We start from the raw sequence: 18,262 nt of genomic DNA, 5'->3' as shown, positions 1-18,262 counted from the left end.
TGAGAATGGAAACTGTAACTCAATAAAGACTTTTATTTAATGATCGCTGGCTAGCGTAATCCTCTGTGAGCTAGGATCTGGAAGCAGCTCTGACAGTTCCTAAACTGTTTTAATTTATGTGTGGTTTTTATTTTAGTGTAAAATTGTTGCAAATCACTTTGATTTTTGTTATTCAATTTTTATAAATAAATACAGAAAGGCAAACCTGCCTAATTTGCTCTTTCCATGCAAACTTAAACACATATATTGGAATTTTCACTTTTCCTAATGTTTGCAATGTGGTTCTCCATCCTGGTTAATGTTTCTAAAACTGCAAATGCTAGGTTAAAGTGTGCATAAAAATGAGAACAGCATCTATATTGAGGAGACAGCTTTGCAAAACTGTCTGCATTGAGCAAAATTGCATACAAAAATTATGGGTCAGGAGGAATTACTACTAAAATGCAGATTAAATTTCTTAAGGGTTGGTTTTGAAAATGGGGCTGTAAATTGATGTGGAAATGCAGAGAACTGAACTTAAGACAGATTTGTTCACTCTTTGGCCAGTCCTTCTTCTAAGCTCTCATTTGACTAAGAACTTTATCCCTCCTTGTTCATAGGAAGCTTAATCTCCCTTGGCTTCATTTCACTTGTCAAAAGCCACCTCATTCATCTCAGTCCCCTCTGCCATTTCTCTCTGCAAGGCAGTCCACGTTCTTTATCCAATGCTGGGACATGCACCTCCTGCTTCTTCTTTTGATCTTCACATCTTCATTGAGGCCTGGCTTGGGCCCCTCAACTTGCCCCTCTTCGTGCAATTGCTCCCCTGGTGCCACTATTTACTGCAACAGCGCTGGACTCCGCAGCCTCCCTAGGGAAATTGCTGCTTCCACCATCTCGCTGAACCTGTCCAATAACTTTCTGCGCTTGCTGACCACCGACGCCTTCAGCAACCTCACCTACCTGAACAGTCTCTGGCTGGATCGCAACAACCTCACTTTCCTGTACCCGGGAGCTTTTAAGTCACTCTGCAACCTGCGGGTCTTATATCTCAGCAGGAACCCCAGGCTGACCTACCTCCATGCCAACACCTTCCAAGGCCTTCATAACCTCATCAGTTTGGATTTATCCCACTGCAACCTCTTTGAAATCCACCCTTTTGTTTTCTCCCACCTCCCCTCTTTGGAAGCCCTCGACCTAACCTCCAACAACATGCGTTACATCCCACAAGCTTTCCGGAGCCTGACGAGCCTCACACAGCTGTCAATGGAGAGGAACCACATCGAAGCCATCGGTAGAGACTCCCTGAAGGACATGGGAGCCCTGAGAGAGCTGAACCTCCGGAAGAATCGCATCTGGACCATCCAAAAGGATGCCTTCCTCCAACTGGACAGGCTTGGCACGTTAAATTTAGGACACAACCGTCTCTCCAATTTGCCTAATCAGCTCTTCAGCGGATTGACGCAGCTCAAGAGCATCCACCTAGAGGCCAATCGGCTCACCAGGATCAGCTGCCCTTTCGACAGTCTCCAGAACTTGAGGAGGCTCTACCTCAACAACAACCGGATTTTGTCCATTGCAGGTAAGAATGGACAGGTCTTGTCCATTTCAGTTCCTCTTAGTTTATCGTGCCCCCCCCCCCATCTTAAATTCTAAAATCTCCCACATTTCTGTAGGAATTTGTGGCTTTAAAAGCAACAACAACAGCCTTGTGAAAATTCATCAGCATTTCCATGATAATTGTACCTAATAAACACATTTTTGTATACATTAAGCTAAGAAACAATGGACTAATATACATATGGCTAATGTACTCTCAGCACAAATGATTTTTACTAATGTGAATTTTGCACACAAAATTTTCATCAAAATTTATTAATTTATTATTTGATCTGCTGAATCTCTATTGACAGAGCATTCTGCAGGACTGTGCTGATAACACTAAAGTCTCTATTTCTTGCTGTTATCAAGTGAGCCTCACCAACTCAAAGAATGATCAATAACACTCCAGTGTTGATCTCACTGATCAAGCAAGGAGATAAGGATTTAGGTGGTCCCTGAGCTGGCCTGGTCTAAGTTGTTCTGGGCTTTGTAAATTCATGCAAAGACCTTGAACCTTGTGTATATACAGTGGTACCTCCAGTTACGAACTTAATTCATTCTGGAGGTCTGTTCTTAGGCCAAAACTGTTCATAACCTGAGGCGCGCTTTTGCTAATGGTGCCTCCTGTTACTGCTGTGCTGCCGGTGCACGACTTCCACTTGCATCCTGGGGCAAAGTTCACATCTTCCGGGTTAGCAGAGCTTGTAACCTCCTAGCGTTCGCAAGGAGGATGGTATGTAACACGAGGTTCCACTGTACACAGTATGATCACAGCTTATGTGTGGGTTCAGTTCCAAGGCTTCTGTGTACACTTGAAAATGTGTATATTCAAACTGCCCCCTTGGAACTGGCACTGCACAAGCATCCCCAGCCTTCTGGAGCCAGCCTGCTAAGTGGGCCTTGCCCCCCAAGTGAGGCAGAGAGCTTAAAAACTCTTTCCACACCTGGAAAATGCAGTGCAAAAAATTCTTCCAAGTTCTCCATCTTGCTTGCAGTGTTTCAATCAGCCAACCTTCAACTGCACACGGCTGGAATCACACCAGTTAAATGCATGTAAGTTGTGATTGTACTATGTATATATGCATATTTATGCACATTTCTGCCTAATCTGTGCTTTGGTTGTCTGTAGAACCACATCACAAAGTTCTGAGAAGGGTAGGTGTCAAAGGACCAGCTGCATTTCAGTCTGCCTATTGCTTTGAGAATCATGAATTTGATTGCTTGCCATCGAAATGCAAATGAAATCCAGTTTCTCTCCCCTCCCTGACTGCAGGCCCTGCTTTCGCCCACTTGAAGGAACTGGACTTCCTCCACTTGAACAGGAACAACTTGAGCTACCTCTCCAGCCACCTCCTGGTAGAGCTCCCCAAGCTGAGATACATCTTCCTGTCACACAACCCTTGGCAGTGTGACTGCGGAATGTTGTGGTTCGCCACTTGGATCCTCACCTACCAAGGGGTCATTGAGGGCTTGCACTGTGCCTTTCCCACCATTCACAACACATCTCAGTTTGGCCAGCATGCTCAGGGGGCCTTACCCAGCTGCCCGCCACGGTCTGGGGTCATAAAGGAAGAAGGATGCGATGGGCCCTACCCAAGCGGGGCTTCTCCCCTGGTTGTTGCTGCTGCTGCTGAGAAATCGTTTTGCCTCCTCCTTGCCTGTTGGGCCTCGTACTCAGCTGTGTTCTCGTTACCTAAGCAACTGGATATCCACAATTTCCTTGTCAAGGCTTTGATTTCAAGCTGCCTGCTATAAAGGGACAGATCATTTCTCTAATCCCTTTTTTGGAGGGGGGTTTGCTCCCTGTCCATTAATAAACTGTGATTACAGTTTAGCCTCCGCCAAGCTATCAATTAGCAAAAGTGTGATTAATGCTGCAGGCAGTGGCATAGTGTGGGGGAGGGGCACAGGGACGGCTGCCCAGTGCGCAAAATCGTTAGGGGTGCAAAATTTCAACACCCGGTGCTGCCTCAATGCAGCTGTGTGCTTCTGTCGCTCCATGCAAACCAGGAAGTGACCTCTCCAGAGAACAAACAAGTCTTCTTTTCAGATCTCTGTGGCTGTAATCTCCTGGGTGATGTGGGTGCTGTTGGGCAGCTTAACGTGCATGTGTATTTTGCCTGATTCCCTCCTCTCCCCACCGCTCCTTGTGGCCCTGGGCACTGGCAACCTACACCACTGGCTGCAGACATGCTCATGAGATACTGGGCAAGGGCAAGGGCATATGCATACTTAAGAGAGCCAAAAGTTCAGTAGGTCAAGTTAGCCGCCAGGGCTCTGGGCTTTTAATCTGGAATGCTGCTGCCTGTTCCAAGACAACTGCGAAAGGATGCTTTGGTGTGGGATCTGTGGGCTGCAGCTCAGCTTCCCCATGCAGGTCTTATGCAGAGAAGGGTCCTTCCAGGGACTTCCTATCTGAGCTTTCTGTCTGATGATGTCAGGGATTAAAGTTGAGTCTTTGTGTGCACAGTATGGGAACCATGGGTCGTAAAGTTGGCTTGTTTCAACAGGCAGTAGTTAAGATTAACCAGTTTAGGGTTTGAACATGGGTCACTGTCTTTACTTTGAATCACTGTAACAGCCTGCAGGCGTAATTTCAGTGTTTCTGTTTTGGTAAAGTTCTACTGGGTTCTTATTGTATTTTGATACTCTGCTTTGTTTTGTTTTGTTTTTGCTTGTGGTATCATGATTGCAATCTGTAAAACTGTTTAAAGATGTTGTTATATTAAGTGGATATTTAAGTTATTAAAATAATGATGATGAAGATGATAAACAAACAAACATAGGAAGCTGCCTTATGCAGAATCAAATCTAGCCCAGCAGTCTCTGCATTGACTGGCAGCACCTCTCCAGGCTTCCCTGTCCTACCTGGAGATGCCAGGGGTTGAATCTGGGACCATCGGCAAGGAAGGACCATCCACTTTGCCGCTGAGCTTATGGCCGCTCCCCACTCGTGGCCAAAATTATGGAAACATTTAGGAAAAGTTGTATTTCTGAGGCTTGATGGCTTATAACATCAGTCTTTTTTGGAATAAGATTATAATGAAGAATATAATGCAACAATCTAGGATGAATTATCTTTATTCTATAAAAAAACTACTGTATAGCCAAATAAAATAAGTTAAACACAAAAAAACATGATAAAGGGTATTTCATAACTTCTCACCATTTCTGTTTTAATACTTTGTATGGAAACCTTTGGCCACAATCACAGCCCTACATCAGCATCCCATGGAGTGAACCAAGGAGTTTAGGCCACCAGGTATTATAATGTGAAACCAAGATTGCATGATTGCTTCTATCAATTGTGCTTTATTCCTTGATTTCCCCCTGACTAAAATAGTTTCTTTCATTTGCTCCACAGATTTTCTATTGGATTTAGGTCAGGTCTATGACACCATTTTCTAGGTGACTAGTCAATTCTTTACACTCCATTTGCCACTGGTCACTTTTGAGTTAAGGAAATCCAAACCGCAGAGCCTAGGACTTGCTGATCAGAAGGTCAGCGGTTCGAATCCCCGCGACAGGGTGAGCGCCCGTTGCTTGGTCCCTGCTCCTGCCAACCTAGCAGTTTGAAAGCACGTCAAAGTGCAAGAACATAAATAGGTACCGCTTCGGCAGGAAGGTAAATGGCATTTCCGTGCACTGCTCTGGTTTGCCAGAGGCGGCTCAGTCATGTTAGCCACATGACCCGGAAGCTGTACGCCACCTCCCTCGGCCAATAAAGCAAGATGAGTGCTGCAATTCCAGAGTTGGCCACGACTAGACCTAATGGTCAGGGGTCCCTTTACCTTTACTTCTTGCCACACAAGGCAGTTGTGCTTTCTTTTTCTGGTTATTTGGCTATACCTTTTGATACAATAAAGATGAGTCAGAAAAATTTGTTGCATTATATTCCACATTAAATAATCTTTCTATTGCTATATGTTTTTATAGCATCATTTTCTGGTATTATTCTAAAACAAGATTTAAGTTAAAGGTAAAGGTAAAGGTAAAGGTACCCCTGCCCGTACGGGCCAGTCGTGTCCGACTCTAGGGTTGTGCGCTCATCTCACTTAAGAGGCCGGGAGCCAGTGCTGTCCACAGACACTTCCGGGTCACGTGGCCAGCGTGACGAAGCTGCTCTGGCGAGCCAGCACCAGCACAGCACACGGAAACGCCGTTTACCTTCCCGCTAGTAAGCGGTCCCTATTTATCTACTTGCACTTAGAGGTGCTTTCGAACTGCTAGGTGGGCAGGAGCTGGGACCGAAAGACGGGAGCTCACCCCGCCGCGGGGATTCGAACCGCCGACCATACGATCGGCAAGTCCTAGGCACTGAGCTTTTACCCACAGCGCCACCCGCGTCCCATAAGATTTAAGTTATGAGCCACCAAACCTTAGAAATACAACTTCGCTAAAGGTTTCCACAATTCTGGCCACTAGAGTATGTTCTTTGCCCCAAGTTACAGTACAGGAAGCCATCTCCCCAAGTCCTTTCAGATATTATTCAGTCCATCCTTTCTTCTTGCAGAATGTTCTGGTCCTGATGCCTTCACACACTCCACAAACTCCCTAACTTGCAACATCTTGGAAGCAGGTGGGTTTGGTCAGGGATGGAGAACCTGAGGTCCTGAAGATGTTGCTGGGACTACAACTCCCACCATCCCCTGAACATTGGCAAGGCTGGCTGGGGCAAAGGGAGTTGTAGTCTGGTAACATATGTAGGGCTACCAGTCTCCCATCCTTGGGGAAAGGGGAAGGAAAACCTAAGAACAGGCAGGGCAAACGTAACAGTGGCCTCTTCTAGGTTCTGAGTTTGTCAATAGATGCCCCTTAAGGTTTTCATTTTGTTTCATCTAATAAGACAGAATCTCCAAAGTGCAAAATGTCCTTTCATTGCAGAGAATAACTTCACTTTTTAGGATACTAGGAGCCTTCCTAAGATTTCCAGCAAGTTTGCAAGATATGGATACATATTATTTACAAGGTATGTTTTGAAAGATGCATGCTTCTCCAGCTAGTAGTAAAGAAATGTAACCAGTACAGAATGATCTATGATAGGCATGCCAGAGGGATGTAGAAGAAATGTACAAAGCAGCACCATTTGGGCTTCATTGCAACCAGTGACACAGGGCCAAACTACACATTACACCAAGTGATACATTATTGAGCTTCTGAATTCCGCACCCAAAATACAGCCATGAGGAGAGCTGCCAGTTTGTTTGCAACACGAGCACTGGGATCATTTTTTAAAACCCCTTCCTCCATGCTATTTCACAGTCAAAATCCCAAACTGTTTGTTTGGGCTGGGAAGAGCGAACATAGCTACCTGCATTGCAAGTTTTTCGTCCCCAGAATCTCTTACATAGAATGTTGCTCAGTCCTCTGTGCATTCCTGGGTGAGTTGGTTCAGCAAGCTGTTCCTACAGGAATGGTGAACACCTCCAATGAAGGAGCCCACATCCTAATTTAGGGTCCCCTATCCCGTCATGTGAGTGGAAAGGAATGTTCAAGCTTTGAACTGAGAAGTAGGGTTGCACCTGCTTACTGCATGCCCCCCTCCCTGTGCCAAAACACCTCTTATTAGCCACATGTTTGATGATGCAAGAAAGGGCTATTACATGCATCAAGCTGAATTTCACTGGGCATTCAATGAATCTGAATTTAGGGCAGAAAAAAGGCAGTAACTACTTCACACAGTGTTACAGAGTTAAATTATGGAATTTACTCCCCTGGGAAGCAATGATGGCCATCAACTTAGGCAGAGAGGGCTGTAAAATGGGATTGGACAAATTCATGGAGGAGAAGGCTGCAAACAGCTACCGGTCATGATGGCTATTCTCTGCCTCCATGGTCAGAGGCAGCCATGCTTCTGAATACCAGCTGCTGGGAAAGGCAGCAGGGGGAGAGCTGCTCTTGTGCTTGGATCCTGACTGTGGGCTTCCCACCGATCTCTGGTAGGCCACCGTGAGAACAGGATGCTGGACTGGCTGGGCCACTGGCCTTCATTCAGCTGCAGGCTCGTCTGACATCCTTATACTGGGCTTGAACCAGGAGGTGCAAGAAACTGGCACACTGACAGAAATCAGATTTGGTCTGTATTTTAAACAACTTTATTTCAACTTTAAACAACTTTTGATTTGCCTCCATATTACATCATTTTGAATAGCTCAGGATAACAATATGACCTGAAGGGTAGCTAACAGCTTGCCAAAGCCAGAGTACACTTGCTCCTATGGATAGAATGCCTTCTCATTGCTGATAACATTTCCCTTTTTTATTTATATAAAAAAATAGTTTCTGAAATCTCAGCACATTCCGCAATTACTGGTCCCTGCTGTTTGTGGAATTGGCCTGGTCCCATCTGCCATGCTTTTCTATACACACACACACACACACACACACACACACAGCTGTTTTTCTAGAAAAAGAGGTGTCAGAACTCATCATGAGCACCTCCCTTGCTCTCTTATAATGGCAATGGTGCCCCCACCTGAGAGGGGCCAGAACTGAGTTCCAGTGAGTTCCAACTGGGGGGGGGAGCCCTGTAGATAGATAGATAGATGGATGGATGATAGATATAGATAGATAGATAGATAGATAGATAGATAGATAGATAGATGTGTGTGTGTGTGTGTGTGTGTGTGTGTGTGTGTGTGCATATTTAAAAACTTAAGATGTTTCACATACATATTCTGGGGTTAAACAACAAAGATCTCTAGCAAAATACAAACTGAACCAAGATAATATTACCAAAAAAAAAAAAAGGCATTCATTTGGTTCTTTTGGTTTACTGAAGCAGTTGGCAATGCAGTAGCCTTTGAAGGTGGTGCTTCTCAAAACAAAAGAATTTGTTTTATATATAATGAGAAAACTTAGCCAAAAAAAGGGGGGGAGCCCTGCTATGCTTGTGCCTGTGAAAGAATAAAAAGCATCGTTAGGCTGTACGGAAGAAAAATAAAGATAAGAGCAGCACCATGTTTTGAGAATACTGCTGGAAGACTCATCTTTGGAAGTACCATTTCCACCCTGCCCCTTCCTGTCTCCTCCCTTGAGACCAGCTGTGTGCAGATTTCCATCCCACAGGACCCCTGGGAAAAGAACTGGGTGAGGTTAATTGGGCTTTTGTTTTCAAAAAACAAGTTTCTATCTTTACAGAGAGCATGTTTGAGGAAGTGTAGGCCATGCTAGCTGAAATTTTAGAAACCACTGGCATTTCACATTAAGATTTCCACTGTGAAAGTGATAGGGAATAAGCACCTAGCATTGCCCCTCCCTGTGACTGTCACTGCAATCCTAACCATACCCACCCAAAAGTATTATTTACTTCAACGGGGCTTACCCCTCGTAAGTGGGGTTAGGGTTGCGGCCCAAATCATGCAGGGCAAATTAAACCTACCAGCTTATAGTTGCTGAGAAAATGATGCAGAATTACAGAATGTGTACAACCTCACCCAGTTCTATAATTTACAAATAGCTGCAAAATGCAGCCTTTTATTAGCCAAGATGTAGAATCCTTTTTTTCTTTTTTCTTTTTATGCCTGGGGTAACACACAGTTCTGGTTACTGCCTTTGCCTCAATGAAACTGCAGCAAAAATTCAATGGAAACTCAATGCTGTCACACATTCTAAGACCACCTGAAAGAAAATAAAAACTAGACTCCCCCCCCCCTTTTGTTAAGACAGAAGAGTGAGATGCATTACTATTAAGGACTGATGCCAGCCAGCTCTGACAGCCCACTAAAGAACGGAGCATCTAAGCAAGGAGCCTCAGCTGCCAGCCCAGCAGTCTGCTCCACAAAAATATCCAAATGCTTTCTTGCAGGCACTTGAGAAAACAAACCTTTCTTTAAAAAAAAAAAATCTGGGGGAAGAGAGCTCTTGTGGCTGGTTAACGCTTCCCCCCCCCCTCCATCTCTTTCTCTGAGAATTCTCATCACATTTCTGCCTTTTGCAGGACAAAATGGAGAGTTCACCTTTAAAAACAAAACAAAACAAAAACCACACCAAGAGTTCTTTTGTTGTTGTTGTTGTTGTTGTTGTTGTTGTTGCTGCTGCTGCTGCTGCTGCTGCTGCTGCTGTAGAAGCTGGCAGCCTTTCCCTCTGGAATCAGCTGCTCTTGCAAGACACAAACGGGTGGGGGTGGGGGTGGGTTGGTCTGGGTGCTTTGGTTTTGGTGCTTGGACTCTTAAACTCTCTTCATTCCTCGGCCCATCAAGCAGGCAAACACTGTCATTACCATCTTGGGTTTCACCTCCACCAGGTCCTCGGGGAGAGCATACACACGGGCCCCGATTCTCCTAGCCATTGACACGGCATACCTAGGAGCAAATGAAGGGATGTCAGGTGTCTTGAACCCTTTTGCCACTTGACAACAATGGAGGAGGAGGAAGAGATCTACACCCAAACATGTGGGGTCTGCAGTGCCGGATTTATGTATAAGCTAAACAAGCTATAGCTTAGGGCCCCACTCTCTTGGGGGCCACCCAAAAAAATTAAACAAAAAAACCCCTGGATGTACATTTCCAAAATATAAGATAAAAAATGAATAAAATAAAACCTACATACAGCAACAGTGTTTTGTGTTGTGTAGACTCCTATTTGTTATGTGCAAATGGCTTTAGATACCTATTAGGTCCATCAATTACCATATAGCATATATTCAACACAAAAAACAGTGACAATTTGTTGTTGACAAAGGACAGCTGGACATATAAAGGGCTCCATTACCTTCAGTAGCTTACGGCCTCATCAAACCTAAATCTGGCCCTGGGGGTCTGAGACTGTCAAAGAATAGTTTTCCCCATTTTACCAACTATGGGCAGATCCACAACATACATGAAAGCACATCCAGCACACATTTAAAGCACATGATTTCACCCTCCTAGGAATCCTTGGAATTGTAGTTTCCCATTCACAGGTCTACAATTCCCAGTAACCACAACAAATTACAGAAGAAGACCCCTTCTGGATCAGGCCAAAGGCCCTTCTAGTCGTGCGTCCTGTTCTTACAGTGGCTAACCAGGTACCCCGTTGGGAGGAAGAACACAAACAAGACCCGATCGCAAGAGCCCCTTCCCCTCCTGCTGCTTCCAGCAACTGGCATTCAGAAGCACTGCTGCACCCAAGTGGGAGACTGAGCACCACGGCTAGTAGCCACGGACAGCTCCAAATTTCTCTGTGAATTTGCCAAATTCCCCTTTTAAAGCCACCTAGTTGGCGACCCTCACTGCCTCCTGTGGGAGTGAGTTCCGCAGTTCAACTAGGATTCTTTGCAGGGAGTCATGTGCTTTAAATGTGGAATCCTGAAAGCAAAAATTCTGGGATCAGCATATGTTTTTGGACTATGAGGTCTGCACACTAGACCTGGAGCCAGAGTTTCAAATGAGAATACATTGGTAGAATGCTAAAAAAATAGGACACTGAAGAAGAAGGAAAGAGGCTTACTTGGCATTACTGTGTTTATCTTCCTCTGACAGATCTCCTGTCTTCACAAGATCATAATTTATACAGCCAGGTTGAATGGCATCAATTAAGTCCACAACGGCTAAGCTGCTACTAATACTCTTGTCCTAGATGAGAGAAGGGGGGGCAGTATGTTAACGTAATTTAAAATTTGAGGAAGCAGGTGACAGACAATTCATACACAGAACACACACAGTTGAACTGTATAATAATAATAATAATAATAATAATAATAATAATAATAATAATGTATTATTTATACCCCGCCCATCAGGCTGGGTTTCCCCAGCCACTCTGGGCGGCTTCCAACAAATATTAAAATACAATAATCTGTTAAACATTAAAAGCTTCCCTAAACAGGGCTGCCTTCAGATGTCTTCTAAAAATCTGGTAGTTGTTTTTCTCTTTGACATCTGGTGGGAGGGCGTTCCACAGGGTGGGTGCCACTACTGAGAAGACCCTCTGCCTGGTTCCCTGTAACTTGGCTTCTCACAGCGAGGGAACCACCAGAAGGCCCTTGGCGCTGGACCTCAGTGGCCGGGCTGAACAATGGGGGTGGAGACGCTCCTTCAGGTATACAGGCCCGAGGCCGTTTAGGGCTTTAAAGGTCAGCACCAACACTTTGAATTGTGCTCAGAAATGTACTGGGAGCCAATGCAGATCTCTCAGGACCGGTGTTATGTGGTCCCGGCGGTCACTCCCAGTCACCAGTCTAGCTGCCGCATTCTGGATTAATTGCACTTTCCGGGTCACCTTCAAAGGTAGCCCCACGTAGAGTGCATTGCTGTAGTCCAAGCAAGAGATAACTAGAGCATGCACCACTCTGGCAAGACAGTCTGCGGGCAGGGAGGGTCTCAGCCTGTGTACCAGATGGAGCTGATAAACAGCTGCCCTGGACGCAGAACTGACCTGTGCCTCCATGGACAGCTGTGAATCCAGAATGACTCCCAGGCTGCGCATCTGGTCCTTCAGGGGCACAGTTACCCCATTCAGGACCAGGGAGTCCTCCACACAAGGGAAAAACCAATGAAATGGAACAAACAGCAGCTCTTACACTTGGGAAGAATCAATATTTCTTTCTTGAGATCTACAAAAATCTCTTGTGGGTGTTTAATCATCTCTAAGAATCTGCCATACAACCTGATATTCAGTGCTGTTTTTCTAGAAAAAGAGGTGCCAGAACTCCCCATGAATATCTCCCTTGTTCTCTTAGAATGACAATGGCACCCACCAGAAAGGAACTGGAGCTGAGATCTGGCGAGTTCTGGCTGAAAGGAAGCCCTGCTGATATTCAGTATCTGCAGGCTGCATCCAGCTAAGTCCAGCTGCTCACTCAAGTGCAGTTCCAGTGAAATTAAACCATCTCGGTTAGCCACGCCCATTAATTTCAATCAGTTTACCCTGAGTTAGGATCAGCACTAGTGCAGCCCTGTAGCATTGAGAACCGTGCGGAACTATGTCTTGGGTGAACCAGACTGCAGATGGTGGCCACTCAATCGGTGGACTGCACCTCCATAAATAAATAAAGAGCAGTAGCATGTCACAGAGGATAGTTTGAGCGTAGCCTCCTTATCTACAAGCAGGGAGATGTTTAAATGGAGAAACAAGAACTCACGGCAGCAGCTCACACCCAGATACTAATGACAGCCTGAAGTCTCCCAGACTTCAGTTAGAACAAGGCCTAAGTTATTTGTGGATGATGGAAGATTTAGAAGAAGCTAGCAAACTGCTCACTGTCAGAGAGGTGTCTGCATGGGGAAAATTATTCCACAAGAGAAGCCTCCTGTTTTTCCCCGTCAGGATGGCTACTTATGCAGGCCTCAGGCCCAGAATGTGGCTACAGACACACCAACCTAAAAATACCAGGCTGCACCATTTCAGGAATATTTATGCTAGAATAAAGGCAAGAAATCCAATACCCATTTTAAAAGAAAGAGAGAGGAATGCTTTGCACCTTAAAGCTCTGGATAGAGCTCGATTTCCCAGCTTCTGCCAAGGTCTTGTTTACCCAGCTTACGATAATGTCATCATTTGCCTTCTGACCATCTCCAAGATCCTCTAGGACGTTCAGAGTATATCTAGGAGCAGGAAAAGGGAGATATCATTGTTCATCACAAAAGACAGAGGAGAGCTTCCAAATAAAATAACCTGCTTGGGGTTTAGCAGTGAAAAGGTGGCTAATGAGCAAGAAAAAACTTCTCAGAAGTCTTCCTAGGATAACCAGGGACAAGAGTTGCAGCCCTGGGCTAAATCAGGAGGGGGCGCCCTCAATATGCTGTGGGGTTGTCAACTCTTGATTTGTCAATTTTTCCTAATTCAAGACATTTCCATAGTCATTCCCTTATAGCTGGGGCTTCAAATTCTTTCCAGACCCTAATTTTCCACATGAATAAGCAAACAATTTTTTATTTCCCTTTTTCTTTAAAAAAAAAGGGGGGGGGAGAAAGAAGCTGCCCCAGTGGACCTTCTTTGTTTTTCCGTGTGACAGCAGAAGCTGGGTTAACAACAGCAAAAGCAACCACACCAGACACAAAAGGCACCAAGCCTTTTCTGAAACGTTTGCCCACAGTGGAAGCCCTGTGGGCAGCCCACACCAAGGCCTTCGTCCTGCAAGGAAGCATTTGCACACGTCAAAAACTAAAGCTCAATGATACCTTCTCATCACCTGCCACACTACAGCCAGCGTGAGAGTTGGGTTGCCATCATTGAGGTCTTGCCCGCCAATGCCAACCAGGGAGAACTTTGCCGGATGCTTCCCTAGGTCGACGGCATAATTGCAATTTTCCAGCTGCTCGTGGGGAAAGGGGGAAATTGTGGAGGGGGGGGGGAGAGAGAGAGAGAGAGAGAGAGAGAGAGAGAGAGAGAGAGAAAGGTTAGATTGTGTGATGTGCCTTATACTGATGCAATCCAGCTAGCCTACTATGGTGCAGTCCCACCTGGGCAGAAATGGAGTTGTATTGCAGTTAAGTGTGTCAGGCTAGGACCTGGGAGACCAGGGTTCTAATCCCCACTCGGCCACGAAGCTCTCACATGGTGATTTTGGGGGCCAGTCATTGCCTCTCAGCCTAATCTACCGCACAGGGTTGCTGTGGGGGTTAAAACAAGGAGGAGGAGAACAATGCATGACACTTTGAGCTCCTTGGAGAAAAAGGAGGGATACAGATTCCATGAATAAATAGGAAAATCTTGGGGTTACTTGGAACAATATTCCCCAGCTCCCAAATGCCTGAGTAAGAAAGAAAGTTTTTTAATTCCTCCTGAATGTTAAGAATAATGAAGACAGGTGCACCTCACTAGCAAAGGCATTCCACAAATTGGGGAACCACCACTGAAAAAGCAGATGCTCTTCTGCTGAGTTACAGCCCTTCCGTTCCCTTCCTCCATGGAAACAGCAATTACGGGCAAACCTTCCTGGGAAGAATCTACTCCTGCCAGGCACAGCTGCCAGGTGTTCTGTGTGCTGTAGAACACAATTATGCAAGCTGGGGAGGTGGGGGAGGCAGCAGGCTCTGTCTGTCTGTGATGTGAACTGAATCTGAACCCTGAATTTGTACAAAACCGTTTCTAAGCAGCAGCGCCTCCAGCAGGCATCATTACCTTTTTCATGTTTGCTCCAAGCTTTGGGTACGGGGGCTTGTTGACCTTACTCCAGTCAACAGGAACTTTTATCTTTTCATAGAGCTGCAAGATGACCAATGCATCCTGCAGATCACTGGAAACAGAGAGCATCAATTAATAGTTAATGTGTTTTTGCCACATGGGACATTTTCTTTTTAAAGCAAAACCAGCTCAATATTTAAAATACAGACACAACCCCCGCCGGAGTTACATGCATTCGACTCACACACAACTGGGCATACCCGCAGTGCCAGGAAATAATTAAATAGTTCAATTCAAACCCAGAAAAGGTGGGCGAGAGCTGGAGTCTTCGTGGCTCATGAAGAGACCCTCCCCAGAGCGCAAAAAGGACATGTGAGGAAGGAGGAAGCCCTGAAGAGACTGGAGGCACTGATAATAATAATAATAATAGTAATTTATTATTTATACCCCGCCCATCTGGCTGGGCTTCCCCGGCCACTCTGGGAGGCTTCCAAAATAATATTAAAATACTATAATACATCAAACATTAAAAACTTCCCGAAACAGGGCTGCCTTCAGATGTCTTCTAAAAGCCTGGTAGTTGTTGTTCTCTTTGACATCTGGTGGGAGGGTGTTCCACAGGGAAGGCGCCACTACCGAGAAGGCCCTCTGCCTGGTTCCCTGTAACTTGGCTTCTCGCAGTGAGGGAACCGCCAGAAGGCCCTCGGTGCTGGACCTGTGTCCGGGTAGAACAATGGGGGTGGAGACGCTCCTTCAGATATACTGGACCAAGGCCATTTAGGGCTTTAAAGGTCAGCACCAACACTTTGAATTGTGCTCGGAAACGTACTGGGAGCCAATGTAGGTCTTTCAAGACCGGTGTTATGTGGTCTCTGCGGCCGCTCCCAGTCACCAGTCTAGCTGCCGCGTTCTGGATTAGTTGTAGTTTCCGGGTCACCTTCAAAGGTAGCCCCACGTAGAGCGCATTGCAGTAATCCAAGTGGGAGATAACCAGAGCATGCACCACTCTGGCGAGGCAGTCCGCAGGCAGATAGGGTCTCAGCCTGCGTACCAGATGGAGCTGGTAAACAGCTGCCCTGGACACAGATTTGACCTGTGCCTCCATGGACAGCTGTGAGTCCAAAATGACTCCCAGGCTGCGCACCTGGTCCTTCAGGGGCACAGTTACCCCATTCAGGACCAGGGAATCCTCCACACCTGCCCGCCTCCTGTCCCCCAAAAATAGTACTTCTGTCTTGTCAGGATTCAACCTCAATCTGTTAGCCGCCATCCAACCTCCAACCGCCTCCAGGCACTCACACAGGACCTTCACTGCCTTCACTGGTTCTGATTTGAAAGAGAGGTAGAGCTGGGTATCATCCGCATACTGATGAACACCCAGGCCAAATCCCCTGATGATCTCTCCCAGCGGCTTCATGTAGATGTTGAAAAGCATGGGGGAGAGGACAGAACCCTGAGGCACCCCACAAGTGAGGGCCCAGGGGTCTGAACACTCATCCCCCCCCCCACCACTTTCTGAACACGGCCCAGGAGGAAGGAGCAAAACCACTGTATAACAGTGCCCCCAGCTCACAGCCCCTCAAGACGGTCCAGAAGGATGTTATGGTCGATGGTATCAAACGCCGCTGAGAGATCCAGCAGAACTAGGAAACAGCTCTCACCTTTGTCCCTAGCCCGCCGGAGATCATCAACCAGTGCGACCAAGGCAGTTTCAGTCCCATGATGAGGCCTGAATCCCGACTGGAAGGGATCCAAATGGTCCGCTTCTTCCAGGCGTGCCTGGACTTGTTCAGCAACCACTCGCTCAATCACCTTGCCCAAGAATGGAAGATTTGAGACTGGGTGATAGTTGGCTATCGTGGCCGCATCTAAAGATGGTTTTTTAAGAAGCGGTTTAATAACCGCCTCTTTCAGCGGGTCTGGGAAGGCTCCCTCACGGAGGGAAGCATTCACCACCCCACGAAGCCCATCGCCCAGTCCTTCCCGGCTAGCTTTTATAAGCCAGGATGGGCAAGGATCAAGGAGGCAAGTGGTTGGTTTCACTCGTCCAAGCAGCCTGTCCACATCCTCGGGAGGCTTTGTTTACACTGCTCGACCTCCCCGCCTAACAACCGGTGTGTGGGGCAGCACAGCAGCAGCGGCTTTCTCCCTAGAGCTTCAATTCTAGTTGTGGATATTTTTGGATACAGTATTTTTGGTAAGGATTGAAGAGGAAGTGGCAGAGAGGGCGTTGAAAGGGCATTTAGAGGGTGCTCCCCATTTTACACGATTTCATGCACAGGGCCCCAGAAAATAACCCCCACATGTGTAGAGTCACCTGTAGGTTCCAGCAGGGATGAAAACCCTCTGTGGCTCCCCAGATGCAGAAGGACTTCATCACCACCAGCCAGCAAGCCCAATGGTCAGGGACAATAGGCGCTCCCCTTCTATGTACCAGAAACTGATTGCTCCAAACAAGGCAGGCAGTGAGCCTGCTACTTACCCGTAGAGATGGTTCACATGGGGGTTCACGCCAAGAGAGTTCATCCAGTTGCGAAATGTTCTTTCTTCTCGGGTCTCACCTAAGTTAAGGGGGGGGGGGGAGACAGACAGGAAATTAGGTGCCCCTTTTACAAAACAACAACAACACTGAAGGCAGCTTAAAAAGTTAAATATCAGAAAACTTTTAATGCAACCACAGCGAAAATTAAAGTTATCCAAGTATACGAGAAGAAATCCATTTAATCCTTAAAAATCTGCAAAGCTTGGGCAGAACAGGGCAGCATGGTTTCTGAGAGAGAGAGAGTTGTGAACACACCATGTGAGTCTCCAGGAAATGTCTTCTTCCCAGTTGCCCCCTGCATAACTTCTGAACATAAGGAAATGTGCATGGCTAATTCTTTGAGTGCAGGAGAGAGAAAAGCACCTGCAGCTGTCCACCTCTGCAACACACACACACACACTACCCTCTTCCCTCCAACAAGAACGCTGGAGAGGAAATGCAGCCCTTCCTTACCTTCCAGCAGTGTCCAGTCAATGTCCTGGTTTTCAGGCTTGGTGAGTGCCGGGTACTTGTTGAACAAGTTGGCCACGAAAGCCAAGTTCAGTTTGGGGTTGCCACTCACAACGTCCGCTGGGGTGACAAACTGCCGGCAGCCCAGTCTGTCTGCCTGCTGAAGCATGCACTCAGCCCTCTTCAAGTCGTCTTTCTCCTGGAAAAGCAGGGATAGCACCATGAACTATCAAGAGGACCTTCTTCAACCACATCACAGGGCAGTGATGATTAGCAGACTGATCGCCCAATCCCACATGTTCAGGGCTCGCCCTCCTCACCACCCACCACCAACAAAACAAGCTGGGGTGGGGGAGGTCCACAGCTCAGTGTTAGGACACTTGCCTTGCATGAAGGTTCAGTCCCCAGCATCTCCAAGTAGTGCTGCAAAGCCTAAAACTCTGGAGATTGCAAGTCAGTGTAGGCAATAGTGAGCCAGATGGACCAACAGTCTGAATCAGTATAAGGCAGCTTTGTATGGTAGGGGAAGGGCTATAAAGCAACTGCTATGCATGGAGAAGACCTGGGTTCTACATGGGGCTGCCCATGCAAAATTCAGTGGGAAGGTGCCACTTTCTTTCAACAGCATCTGGTGTTTTAAAT

General features: G+C 46.5%; 2 protein-coding genes across 5 annotated transcripts in view; one reads left to right on the top strand and one right to left on the bottom strand.

Moving 5' to 3' along the window:
- The first annotated feature begins 296 nt into the window (after nucleotides 1–296).
- LOC308468168 (uncharacterized protein) lies at nucleotides 297–4,475 on the top strand. Its single transcript, XM_080990138.1, has 2 exons — nucleotides 297–1,561; nucleotides 2,855–4,475. The coding sequence occupies exons 1-2, from the start codon at nucleotides 715–717 to the stop codon at nucleotides 3,334–3,336; spliced, it is 1,329 nt and encodes a 442-aa protein (XP_080846264.1). The 5' UTR covers nucleotides 297–714; the 3' UTR covers nucleotides 3,337–4,475.
- Nucleotides 4,476–7,653: 3,178 nt separating this feature from the next.
- PLS3 (plastin 3) overlaps nucleotides 7,654–18,262 on the bottom strand; it is a 66,820-nt gene continuing 56,211 nt past the window's right edge. For all 4 annotated transcript variants that reach the window (XM_080990362.1, XM_080990363.1, XM_080990365.1 and 1 more), the window contains 7 exons: nucleotides 17,624–17,819; nucleotides 17,111–17,189; nucleotides 14,626–14,740; nucleotides 13,683–13,816; nucleotides 12,983–13,106; nucleotides 11,011–11,135; nucleotides 7,654–9,884 (listed from right to left, as the gene is read on the bottom strand). In XM_080990362.1, the coding sequence (XP_080846488.1) occupies nucleotides 9,752–9,884; nucleotides 11,011–11,135; nucleotides 12,983–13,106; nucleotides 13,683–13,816; nucleotides 14,626–14,740; nucleotides 17,111–17,189; nucleotides 17,624–17,819 (906 nt within the window). In that variant the 3' untranslated portion in view covers nucleotides 7,654–9,751. The remainder of the gene's footprint in view (nucleotides 9,885–11,010; nucleotides 11,136–12,982; nucleotides 13,107–13,682; nucleotides 13,817–14,625; nucleotides 14,741–17,110; nucleotides 17,190–17,623; nucleotides 17,820–18,262) is intronic.

This window comes from Podarcis pityusensis (genome assembly GCF_964106645.2).
Source record: "Podarcis pityusensis genome assembly, chromosome: Z".
Taxonomy (NCBI): Eukaryota; Metazoa; Chordata; class Lepidosauria; order Squamata; family Lacertidae; genus Podarcis; species Podarcis pityusensis.
This window is presented reverse-complemented; position numbering and strand designations above follow the sequence as displayed.

Bases quoted from the DNA above. Each gene is read 5' to 3' on its own strand.
- LOC308468168 (XM_080990138.1), top strand. From the start codon at position 715: ATGCACCTCCTGCTTCTTCTTTTGATCTTCACATCTTCATTGAGGCCT. The intron at 1,562-2,854 runs GTAAGAATGGAC...CCCTGACTGCAG, and splicing joins CCGGATTTTGTCCATTGCAG to GCCCTGCTTTCGCCCACTTG.